The sequence below is a fragment of the Zeus faber genome, assembly GCF_960531495.2.
Source record: "Zeus faber genome assembly, chromosome: 14".
Classification (NCBI taxonomy): domain Eukaryota; kingdom Metazoa; phylum Chordata; class Actinopteri; order Zeiformes; family Zeidae; genus Zeus; species Zeus faber.
In genome coordinates, this window is record NC_137200.1 from 4,171,115 (window position 1) to 4,183,774 (window position 12,660).

At 44.2% G+C, this 12,660-nt stretch overlaps 1 protein-coding gene across 1 annotated transcript; it reads left to right on the forward strand.

Moving 5' to 3' along the window:
• Positions 1-282: 282 nt before the first annotated feature.
• On the forward strand, positions 283-9,745 carry shroom1 (shroom family member 1; the record flags this gene model as incomplete). Its single annotated transcript, XM_080014196.1, has 8 exons — positions 283-2,981; positions 3,097-3,277; positions 3,709-3,761; positions 4,239-4,901; positions 5,100-5,699; positions 6,321-6,429; positions 7,395-7,667; positions 9,488-9,745. The coding sequence occupies 8 exons, from the start codon at positions 283-285 to the stop codon at positions 9,743-9,745; spliced, it is 4,836 nt and encodes a 1,611-aa protein (XP_079870322.1).
• Positions 9,746-12,660: the final 2,915 nt, after the last annotated feature.

Here is a 12,660-nt window from a genome sequence, read left to right on the forward strand (position 1 = left end):
CTCACAGTTATAAGTGTACCGGAGGCTGACTCTTGGCTCAATTTTTCTGTGTTCTTTTTGTTTTTCTCCAGGAGCTACTGAGCTGAGAGCTGACCATTTGAAGAGGATTTGAATGAGACACAAGGAGGGTAAAAAAAATGACCTGACCTAAGGGAGTGGCCAAAAACCTGGTGCAAATGTGTTGGTGATTATCTCCATTTCACCTTCACAGCATTTGCACCTGCACACAAACACACATACACCAAAACTACCCTTCACATTCTGCCTTTCAACCAGTCCTCCATGGAATCCTTCAGCTTTCACTTTGAGAGAATGAACAACCTGGACCTGCACCCCCTCAGTCTGCCTATTAGCCGGCTCTCTCCAGCCAAGTCCAACAGCAGCATTGTCGAACAGCTCGCCCACCATCAGCACGGCAAGGGAGACTCTGCCTACAGCTCCTTTTCTGGTGGTTCTACTGCTCAAGACTACCCTTCTCCATTTATTCCAGATGACCTTCAGCCTAGCTCCCTCAGTCATTATGCTGATATTAAGTATGTGAGGGCCATATACCAACCTAGCCAGGTTCTCCAGTCGCACTCAAAGACCATGGACCAGCTCTGTCTCTCTGTGGAGGCAATCTCACAGCAATATCACCACAATAACAACAACATAAATGACCACAGGCAAAATGGCCACAATAAATATCTTACTAACAAAAAAAAGTCATTTCAGGAAGATGTGGCTCCGACCCAATTTCCCCCTCCTCCCATCCGTCCTCCTCCACCCCCAGCACGACTGGATAGTTTTGTTGCCACAAGGAACCTGGAGAACAGCTGGGGCCACCATCAAGGTACTGAACTCAAACCCCAACAGGCCCAAACACAGAAGCAGCAAATGCCCTATAAGCTTCACCCTCAGGCCCAGCGTCAGAGTGCTCTCAAACCACAGACGGCTAATCTAGACCCTGGCACCTCTGGTCTGAGATCTGAATTAGTCTATGGAGGTTGGTGTGATCCACAAGAACCACCACAGACTCTACAGCCACTTAGCTACCGCCCCCATCTCCAGCACACTGACCGAACCAGCAACTCCCTGAACCCAGAACACCTTTTCACAACTAATAACAAAGAAGCCTGTGAGCAGCAGCAGCAGCAGAAGTTGGGTAATATGTTAAGCAGATCACCTCCTCAAGTTATGAGCCAAACTGAGCATCAGAAACATAAACCACCTGCTAGCATTGGTGGAGGTAATGGCAGCAGCCATTTTGAGGGAAAACACAAAAGGGCACATTCCACCCACGGTTGTCTTGGTCCAGAGCTGAACAGGGTTGCTAGTCCTTGGAATGTTGGTCCGAACTTGATCAATAGCAGCATCCAGCACAAGGGCCACTTCTATTTCATCACAGGGATGTGTAAACCAACTGAATCTGGTGTGAGGATGCATTCTCCTTGTGTGTCTGAGGCTGGAAGTGAGACTTCCACTGTGGTGGAGACATACAGGCTGAAGGAGAAAGATAGATGTCACAGCACAATGGAACATTTTTTTAGGCCACCCCAACATAGGTCTTACAAATCCAATGACATGATCCCAAATGAGAATCAAGTTACCACTCAAGACTCCTTCATTTCCAGCAGCCACGATGAGAACCACAACACAATGTCCAAAGGGCCCTCTCCAGTGCTGATACAATCCTCTCATAGTTTTGATTCATTAGAACAAATTGACTTGACACAAAGTCAAGAAATGGCCAGACACACCTCCAACCACCCTATCTTCTACTGTGGTCCTCAGGAAAATTGTCCACCACAAGCAAACCGACAAATACAAGAGGTCATCCCAATTCCAAGAAATGAACAGCTCAGCCTTGGCAAGACAGAGGAGCAGTCAAAGAGAGGGAGAAAGCAACAATTGGGGGATGTAGCCAGTAAAAAAATTAACAAGGAAACAACTCCACTTCTCTACCACCTTACTGGGGCCAGCAGGGTGGCACTAAAGCCCAAAAATGACTTTGATTTAAATGTGAAAGGCAAAGAAGCAATCTTCAACAAAACGGGTCGCAAGGAATTTACGATCAATAACAAGGGGAGATCGCCACAGGGTGAAAGTGTTAAGGAGGACCAGGGTGAGGTTTTCTCACATGCTTGCAACACGCTGGATGACTCCTTTAAAAAATACTACAAGGAGAGGCTGAAGGATGCCCAGTCTAAAGTACTAAGGGAGACTTCATTTAAACGCAGGGACCTACAGCTGTCATGGCCCCATCGGATCAAACAACAAAAACCCGAGCAGAGGCCTTCAGTCATTCATTCTTTCTCACCTTCACAGGACTCTGAGACGTCAACGAATACGCTCACACCCTCTGTAACGTCTGTGGAAACTGAGATGGGGAGTGTAAAGGAAGAAGTTAGGGAGAAAGAGAAGGAAAAAGACAGTGAAAGGGAAAATACGAGACCGGTGAATATGGCCCAGCCCCAAGTTGCACGCATTGGTGGAAGAAAGCGCCTCACTCCAGAGCAGAAGAAGATGTGCTATTCGGAACCTGAGAAACTTAACCAGCTAGGTGATGCCCCCAGCCACTCCACTTGTCGCTCCCTTGGCAATGAAGCTGAAAATGTTTTTCAGATGCACTGTAAAAGAGATGAAGCAGCGCAGCATGGAGAGCAACCAATGGGATTGGTTGCAGCGAGGAGGAAGATGTTTGAGACAAGAGGCCGGGCCTTGTCAGCTTCTAGCCTCTCAAAGACTAATCTAAAGCACCTTCAGCACAAGGCTCTGGTGGAGTATATAGAACGCAAGACAGGCCAGAAAGTTGCTGAACCCCAGCAGCCAGGGCCTCAATTACCACCACCCTCCAGACAGAGGCACTCTATTGGAGAGAAGCCATTTGACTGGAGTGCCAAAGTCCAAGCTGCAAGTACAGGAAGTAAAGGCCCCAAGAATAAACTAAATAGGCCCCATTCTGCAGGCCGCATCCTCGACTCATCCACCAGCTCCATCAGGTATAAAAGTGAAGGGGGGAAATGGTATGAGGGAATTTTTAATTTGCATTTAATCTTATGGGCATAAAACAGACTCTGTAGATTTAAGGTTTTTATTTCAATTTTCACCAAACAGATATGCTCAGTTCTTCTCAGCCCCGTTTGGGTCAGTCCAAAGCAGTGGTCAACCTATCTGGAAGGAAAACAAGGGTCCATCTCAGGGGAAGTCCGCCTCAGCAGAGAATCTATTGGAGCAGCCAGAACCAGTTCCTGAGTTCCTCAGGAACAGATCCACATCCACACCACATGCATTTCAGGTAAGTACTCTTCAGATGGTAGTTTGTTAGTTTAATTTGCTGTACTACACAGCATTGCATTGGGCATTTCTGTACAAAGATTGACCAAAAGGTTATGTAGCCTTTCAATGAGAAATGTGATGGTCTGAAAGCTGGATTTGTTTGAAAGTACAGGATAAATACGTTCTTTCTAATAACATTTTTGTCATTGTCTTAGCTTTCCAATATACCTAATGTTTTTCCATGTGGCAAAACTCTTCCCATCTGTAACTTGGAGTAAGATAAAATGGCCAACAATAATTTACATTTTACCTCGTTGAGAATGTTGTATTTCTACTGTTATGCATGCAAGTAGCAACACAGTAACAGTAATTGTAACACTATTAATTGCAAAAATGTGAAAGCAATCCAAATGATTGAATTGTCTCTTGATTTGTCTCCTTTCTCTGCAGGCACACAGCCATGAGAAGGAGCCATCAGTAGCTGATGCTATAGAAACCCACAGGTACTGTATGCACCAGTGCAACAAAGTGAGATATTTCCATCTGTTTAGGTCATTGAGGAATTGTGTCACTGATTTATGCCATGACACAGACTACAAATCTCTGGATTCATTGTCTTGTTGAAAAATTAAAACCCTAAATGCTCTAGCAAGCCAACACTCCTCTTCACTCTTCTTAGTATTTAAGCAATTACCATAAAGGAGCAATTGTTAACTGAAACAAATATTATTTGGAATAGGCACATTTCACAGTCTGGTATTGTAATGGAATCACTGTTGTACTATCTTTTTTTCAGTTGAAACAAAATGTAGAAGTATTTTTTTATGATGCACAAGTTGCTTTCACAAAAATATATATTTCAACACAGTCTACAGTTCGTAGTGTACAGTTATGCTAGAACATAATTGTAGGTGATACATTATACATGAACGACACTGCTTTGACCGCAGAATCACTTTTATTTTATATATTATTTTCAGTCCGCAGGAGACTACTGAGGAAGAGTGTCTAGCCAGGCCCACTCCTGAAGGCCAGCAGCGTATTCTTATTAATGCCCAGAGGGGGAAGTCCATGGAAGAGCTTGGATCATCAAGGTTCACAAGAACCTTGGCACTGAGTAAGAGTTCTGAGCAGTTGGACCAGCTACAGAGTCATCCTAGGGGACCAGAAAAGGAGAGTAACAGAGTCTTGTTCTGTGGCAGTGGGCAAGGAGAGACAGACTTGAACCAGAAAATGGGAAGAAAACAGCAATTGGGTTTGGAGCAAGCAGGGCTGGGTCTCGAGAATATTGGCCGGGGGAAGACTAGGGCTCCTGGAAAGGTCGAAAACCAGGCCATAAAAAATCCCCTATCAAAGCGGGACTTGACATCACTGCTGGGCAGTGGGGAGGGGGCTGAGCCTCCTGTAAGCACCAAGGATTCCCCAATCATCATCAACTCTTCTCAGGCCATGGTTCACTCCAGTTTCCCTGGATCTAATGGATCTGCCACAGATGAGCTCGGGGTTGGACCGTGTAGTGACACTTCCAACCCACCGTCCCCAAAAGGTCAAGACACCAGTGAGAAAGAAATCAAATCCACCTCATCCACTCCATCCTTGCCCAACCAGACGGAGGTTCCGAAAGAGAGCAAGCTGAGCTCTAGGTAAGATTTACTAGTGAATAATTTACAGCAAAAGCAATTTAAAGCAATAGGAAATTGACAAATGTAAATTCCTCAAGCATTTTTTTACTTTGTCATATTTATTGAATGTTGGTTCATAGTTCTGGATCTGAGAGTCCATTCATTTTTATATGAATTTTAATTGCAAATACTACTTGTTATTTTCTCATCCATTTTTAGTTTCACCTCTGACGGAGACCAAACGTCCCAATCTGTGACATCAATGCAAGAGGTTGAAGCCATAGGTGCAACCCCGCCTCTTGATTCCAACCAGGAAGTGTCTCTAAGTTGTGGAGTTACAACGGATCCCTTGCTGTGGATACTTGCTGCTGATCAAGAAACTGAGGAGGAAAGCCAGAGCCCACCTCTAACTGACAACGTATTTGAGGTTGAGCCCACAAGTTCAGCCTCTCTCATGCAGAAAACTGAAGCTCCTTTGTCTCTCTCCACCTCGGCCTCTGATGTTAACATTAGCCACGCTGTGAAAGGTGAGAAAATTCCAGAGACGATGGATGAGAAATCAGAAGAAGACCATGTGCTAGGGGAAAGTGGAACTCCAGAAGGAGAGACGGAGAGCTCAAAAGAGCCTGATGACAAGCCTCAGTGGGAGGAGCTTGTGGAAGCGGTGGTCAAGGTGGACCAATCGCTGACTAGAGTGTTGTACCCACTCACCAATCGTAAGACTGCCTTGATGCTGATGGAGCAGCTGCTGTCTGAGGACACCCTACTGATGGAAGAGCACTACAAGAAGAAACAGGAGCAGAGAGGAGCCACTGAAATGTAATTTTTCTGACCCTCACATCCAATCAAAATCCAATAATAGTTATTATGAAATCATGTACCAAAAAAGTAAGAGAAGCAATTTTGCAATTTTTTTAAGTACAGTACATAGTACATTACGTATTTGACGCGGAAAACTGGTGGTGGGACCGATTTTGAAGGGCTAATGACATGGTAGCATTTTTTGGCATTATGTCTTTAAACAGTAAAACGTATAACAGACTACGGTAACTTGAGGAGAACAGGAGTCCAGGATACTTAATACAGTGTACTAGATGTCATGGAACCAAACTCGATCAGTGCCGTGTTTCCTTGTATTACGTCGCGAGCCTGGGCGGCAGCAAGCTGCATGCACTTGGGTTTCAGATGGCTCAAGTATACTTAGTTATTAGGATGTATTGTAGCTCAAGAATCTGCAATTGTATATCCATATTTCATTATCTTGCTCTGTAAATTACACATAATCCTCTGATGGTATCACACTTTTAGGAAGTACAGCTTCACATGATTCAGCAGTGAAATTTGAAACAGATTGTATTATGTCAGTAAAGCGCGTTGGTTGTAAGTTGTATGGCCACACAGAAGTACATTTAGGTCTGATTTAGACTTTTTTGTTTCCAGTGCTGATTCTCTGGAGAATGTCGAGTCTCTCCCTGCACTCCCTGCTTCAGATGACCACACTGCTCCATGTTCAGAGCCACACAGTGAGGCTGACATCACAGAAAAGAAGGTGAATATCAAATTGTTCTTGTGTGAACGGGTTATATTGAAAGTGCTGCGCAGGACCTTACATAGACACATAGTTTGTTTTCGTCTCAGTTGCACCAGAACTGAAGGATTAGAGCCTTGCCACTCAAAGGCCGGACTCGGGCCCACATCTGGACCAAAACCCAAATCAATCCAGACCCAGGTTCCAGGACCTAGTGTTAAGATTCATAAGTGCACCTTTAACAATTAAAAAAAAAAGGTGGATTATATTTATGTTGATGTAGAATTTGAATAGGTTTGACGTTATCTCCTTTCTTGTTCCCCATAGCAAATTAGACAATTTGCGACATCACTTCCTTTCTCATGTGACCTACCATCGGAGGTGACCTTAGTTTCTGGCAAATTGCCTGACCCATCACCTGTCCTGACTGACTCATTGCCTCGTAATCCCCAATTTAAATCAAAACATGCATTTGAAATTCACTTGCTCCTCATTTCAGGCACTCGGCTCATCCCATCACTAGCTAAAATAGGCATCATAGTATTTATGGAGAAAATGGCTTTTTTTGGATAGAACCACGGAGGAACATGTCCCTGAACACAAACTTGATACAAAGTCTATTAATATCAATACAGGGAGGAAATTAACTGACAAAGGAAGTTGAACTCTGCCCCGGACCGATTAACCGTGATGCAACCAACCATGTGATATTCAGACCAGTTGCTGACAGGGAGAGGTCTGTTAACTGTTTGCGATACCTAAACCCAATACCAAGGTAGCATGAGGTACCTGCAGTTCATGTTTCCCATTTTCCATTTCCATTCATTTAAAGAAAGCAGTAAATAAAATCAAATACTGAAAAAAATAAATAGCAGGGTCTTGGCTCTCACTATTTTTGTAATTATAGCGATATTATATGTGTCGCAGTGTGAAGGACATTTTATCCCCCTCACACTCACACACACCTTTTCCCTCTCAAACCACAGCACTTATTGGTTGCCTACATTGAAGAGCGTCTGCTCGCGATGCACGAGATGCGCCACGCCCTTCAGACGGAGATCCAGGAGAACGCGGTGCGTGGTGAGGCCATGCTGGGGCTGGTGCGTGACCGCTGCCCGCCCGTGGAGGTGGAGCGCTACGGTCTCTTCATCGGGGACCTGGAGAGGGTGGTCAGCCTGCTGCTGTGTCTCTCCGCGAGGCTGGCCCGGGTGCAGAACGCCCTCAGCACTGTGGATCAGCACACCGACGCCGAGGAGAAGGTGAGGGCAGAACGCAAACGTGAAGCTAATGACAAAAGCTAGTGTGGAGTGACATTCTGTCTTCATCAAACGGCATCGGACTGGATTACACTTGGAGCAGCGGCAGAAGTGGAAAATAGAGGACAGTACAGGGTGTAAAGCTAAAGGCGACATCCAAGCATTAACAGTGTAAACAAAATAGAGGATTAAGCGTGTCCTTAAAATTCAATGGAAGCCAGAGAGGTTCCCTTTCCCCTGCAGCCCGTCAGTGTGGATCTGCCTCCCTTGGCCATCACATGGCACAGACCCAGTGCAGACTGTGAAATGGTACAAGCTTTTGGGGGCTTACCCATGTTGGGAAGGTGGTGTCTTAATCGATTGATTGTGTGGCAATGTTTTCATGCCGTTTTCCCTTTAGAACATTTGTTTATATAATTTGTATTTCCTTTGCTAATTTTACCGTAACTTTTAATCGTCATGATCTGCACGTAAAAGAGTTTTCATTCCCATTTTTGAAGCTTAATGATTTTAGGTTTGCAGACCTTTTTTGACAATCATTGCATATTCTTGGACCACACTTGATAGGACCCTAACCCTAACCATATGCACTCTGAGTATGGCAGTTCTGGCTAAAGCACAACTTTTTATTTCATAAGGAACCAAGGTGGACATAAAAATTTTGGTCAAGCTGGAAATGACACATGAACTTTTTTTTTTTGTACATGTGGCATCACTAAATAGATGATTTGTCTCCTGGAACGTACCTGAATTTAGCTTATATTCTGATTGTGAGTCGATTGAGACATCTCTCAACACCCTCTCTCCTGAAGTCATTTACACTAAAATCTCCCAATATGAGCAAAAGGCGTTCTCCCATCCTATGCCCTCGAGGCGTGAGGCTGCAGATCTCCTGATGATCCGCGGCTCGTCCACGCAGCTCCAGGTGGGACCAAGATGCCGTGGCTGCTCGCGGCGCTGCGCTGCTCCGCTCCCATGGAGTACAGCCGGGGGGGCTGTACTCCCTGTCTGTTTACTCTGGAACAGCAAACATGCCATTTGAAGGGCGACTTATCCAGAGTCAAGGTTTCTCACCGTTGGGAGTCTCTAAAAGAATGCCTATGGCTTTTATCTGTGTTTAATAGCCAATATTTATCCGAACATATTGATTTAATGGTCATTTAGGGATTTCTTTTTCTGATACTCTGCGTGCACACGAGTAGCCCTTCAAATTCTGATGAAATCACTTCGGAAAATGAAGATAATTTTTCCGATGAGAGATGTCTCATCACGTATCGTGACATTTTCCCCGACACCACTGTAGTTTACTCCTGAGCATAAGTGGAAGTTTTTACACCCTCAGTAAATCCAAGTGTGGCGTTAGAGAATAAGAAATTGGGAGCTTTTTCGGCTTCCCCGTTGCACCCTTTGCACCCATCACACTGTGTGTTGTTCCTGGCTGAACGTGCTGCATGCTGAGGGCTCGGTAGCAGCTCATTTGTTTTCTTGCTGTTATCAGCAACACCAGTGTTTACACTGACTCACCGAAACTCTGGCTGGGTTTCGATGGGTTTTGTATCTAATCTACCCCCTGTTGTCAAAATGCAGTACTGCACCGTGTTTCCTGTGGAAACAAAAAGGCCTGAAACATGATCACAGAGCACTCTTTGTTTTAACCTCTTTTATTATTATACCTTAAAAGAGGAATTTTCATATATGTGAACATGTGGGATATTTTTTGCTTAACCGCTGATTATAAACGTTATCTGGTGGAAAATATCTTGAACTTGAACTATATCTTATTTTTCTTTCTTGGTTTTTTTTTCTCTCTCCTCTGCCCTCAGCAATCCCTGGACAGCCGCCACCGCCTGCTGTGCAAGCAGAGGGACGATGCCAAAGACCTGAAGGACAACCTGGACCGGCGGGAGAGCCTGGTCTCCACCTTCCTGTCACGCCAGCTCTCCGAGCGGCAGCTGCAGGACTACCGCTGCTTCGTGCAGACCCAGGCCTCGCTGCTCATCCGGCAGAAGGACCTGGAGGAGAGGCAGCGGCTGGGGGAGGAGCAGCTGGAGGCCCTGCGGAGCAGCCTGCCTCCGCCGTGAAGAGGAGGAGGGCCGAGAGGCTTGGAAGACGGAGGACAGAAGCTGTGGATCTCTCCCTCTCCATCGGCATTGGACTTGCGCTCTTTGGCCCCAGTCTGGATGTCTCTGCTCTGAGAAAACAGGTGAAAATGTAGCATTGGGCTTTGACTGTGCACATCGATGAAGTTGCAGCACCAGCACAGAGAAGTGGGTTGGAAACTGTCGTTCTGCACCATCGTCTCCTCATATCCCACCATTACAGGACAACGTCTAAAATGTCTTATTTCAGATCTCCGCTCGCTGACCCAGCTCCACCATGGACGTTGTTTTGCGTGTTAGATGAAATGGATGAGGATGCCAGGCCTTCCTCCCATTGTGCAGCTGCCTCGTTGTGTGTCGTTGTCATTAATAACCACACCCACCCGTCTCCATACGTGGCTACTTGCGTTAACCCTCGGGACGACCTGAGCACTTCCTTACATAATCCAGGAAGTACAAAGGACTCTAAGGACATTGGTCTGATACTTTTATCATCACAATATTTCTGCGTGCCTTCAGGACGTCACTACTGTGTGGAAAAGAAAAACCTTGAATCTCACTGTTAGCAGCAGTTGTCTTTTTAACTTTTTAATGATGTTACAGTATGGCCCCGGGTCTGCAACTGTGGAAATAAAAAGAAGTAAAAAAAAAAAAAAAATTACAAGCTTTAAGAATGTATTGAGACCCGGAAGAAGCTGTCGATAAAAGAGACAAGCCCGTCCCAGGGTGCTGTGCTGTGTGATTTCAGTTAAGGGGTGTACGTTAAAGTTTAGAGTCCCTCTTTTTTAATGTCCTTTCTCTTTTCTTTTTTTTTCTTTTTTTTTTCAAGATGTTGTGATTCGGGGCACTATAGGTATAAAAACCAAAAAAAAAAAAGTGAATGGAAAAAAAGCACTTTGTAACGATACATAAAATGCACATTTCTTCAAATCGAATTTGTTTTCAAAACACTATTTCAATTTTGAAGTCAAAAGCCTTACTCCATCCATTTTCTTTCCATTCTGCTGTTTTTCTTGTTGAAAATGATGGGGTTGGTATAGTAGCAAAGTCAACCACAAGGATTAGGAATTTTGTTGTTTTATTTTTATTTTTTGCAAGAAATCTCATTCTTCAACTTGTGTTTTGATGATTTGTATGATCACACAGGCGGAAAACTTTGTGATCGCGGGTTATTTCTTCCCCGGTGTCCTTTGGGTTCTAAAAAGTGATGCGTGAGATACTTGAATACATACATTTTTGTCTTTTTGGTCAAATTTGTACAAGAGCCACAACTTTCACAACTTTCAAGAATGAAGCCCCTTCACACATGTAACTCAACACGTTTAATATTCCGTAAATCCTCCATGTGAGCGTTGTGTGAGTGAGAGCAGGAGTCAATTTTGCTGTCCAATCTTTTTTTTTTTTTTTTTTACGGGTCAAAACCTGATTTAAGTTCCTGAACTCTCTCTTATGGCTGTAACGTGAATTAGGAAAAAAAAAGCCCAGAGAGTCTTTGAGTGAAGGATCTTGAAGGTTGTGTCAATATTATGTACAGCGGCAGATTTGAGTGTAAACCCAAGCATTTCTATGAAAATGTGTAAAAGAAAATTGGACCAACTCTGAGAAAAAGGAACTTCTATCAGGCCAGAGGACTGATTCTTGTCTAATCAATCACGTGAGGCGAGTGTCATTGAAACTCTATAGACGGATGATCTATATGTGAGCGCAAAAAAACGACCCCCGACCCGGCAACAATGCACGTTCTCTGTGAAAGGGGCTTTGTACTCGTTTTTTTTAATACACTACCTCCACCACGTAGGCCCCTTAAATAACCCTTTTTTCTGTAAGCATTTCTATTAGTTTTGTGTTGTAAATCTGTCGTTGAAAAAATAAGCTCTTTGACCCTATATTGAATTACAGAAAATGAATCTACCCGCTTAAAATGGAAGAGCGTCACATTCTGCCCCCTCGAGGTATTTTCATCTTTTTGAGTCTTCTTTGTGTTACATTTTCAGCAAGAAACAAAATAATGTTGAAGAATGATCTGCGCTGCTGTGTGTGTGTGTGTGTGTGTGTGTGTGTGTGTGTGTGTGTGTGTGTGTGTGTGTGTGTGTGTGTGTGTGTGTGTGTGTGTGTTTCTGATTTAAGTTACAATTTAAGCACTATATATATATCATATATATATCTTTTGTACCTGATGAAATAACAGATCGGTATGACTGGAAGTTTTATCAAACAACTTGGATCGTGTGTGTGTATAACATGATATATATTTATGGAATGGCATAGCCATCATTCAGGCAGAGCAACAGACAATGGAAACAATCCCCTTCCTCAATAATCAAAGAACTGGATGGACACCATTCCATTTGGAAACTTAAACAAAGCGTGTGCGCGCGCACACACACACACACACACACACACACACGGCACCTGAAATAACTATTTTTAGTGTTTTTCCGTTAAACAGTTTCACCACCACCCCTAAACATCTCTCTGGAGGTTTACTTCCTTGTCCATTTCAGTTTGCTAAACAAATGAGTGTTTGTTTTGGCCTTCACTCGGCTCAGGGCTCCTCGGCTGGAAAGGCAGGCGGAAGGAAAAATGGAAGGAGGGATGGAATGAAGGATGGAAGGCCAGATCTCTGGACGTCAGAGAGAGGGAAAGGGACAGGAGAGAGCAGAAGGTTGATTCGGGGAAGCAAAGAAAAATTAAAAAAAAACACCTCCTGACAAGAATTGGTTCTTTTCTTTATTTCTGTCTCCGTGTGCACGTCGATCAGGCTTCAGTCAAACTTCCCAAACATGGCTGACGTTGTGTCTCCCGTTTAGTCACAACAGTGTTTGGTTAAAAGTCAAATAGGAACGGGGCGGAATCGAAGTAGGATTGAGGTGTTTGTTTAGCGGGGTGTTTCATCT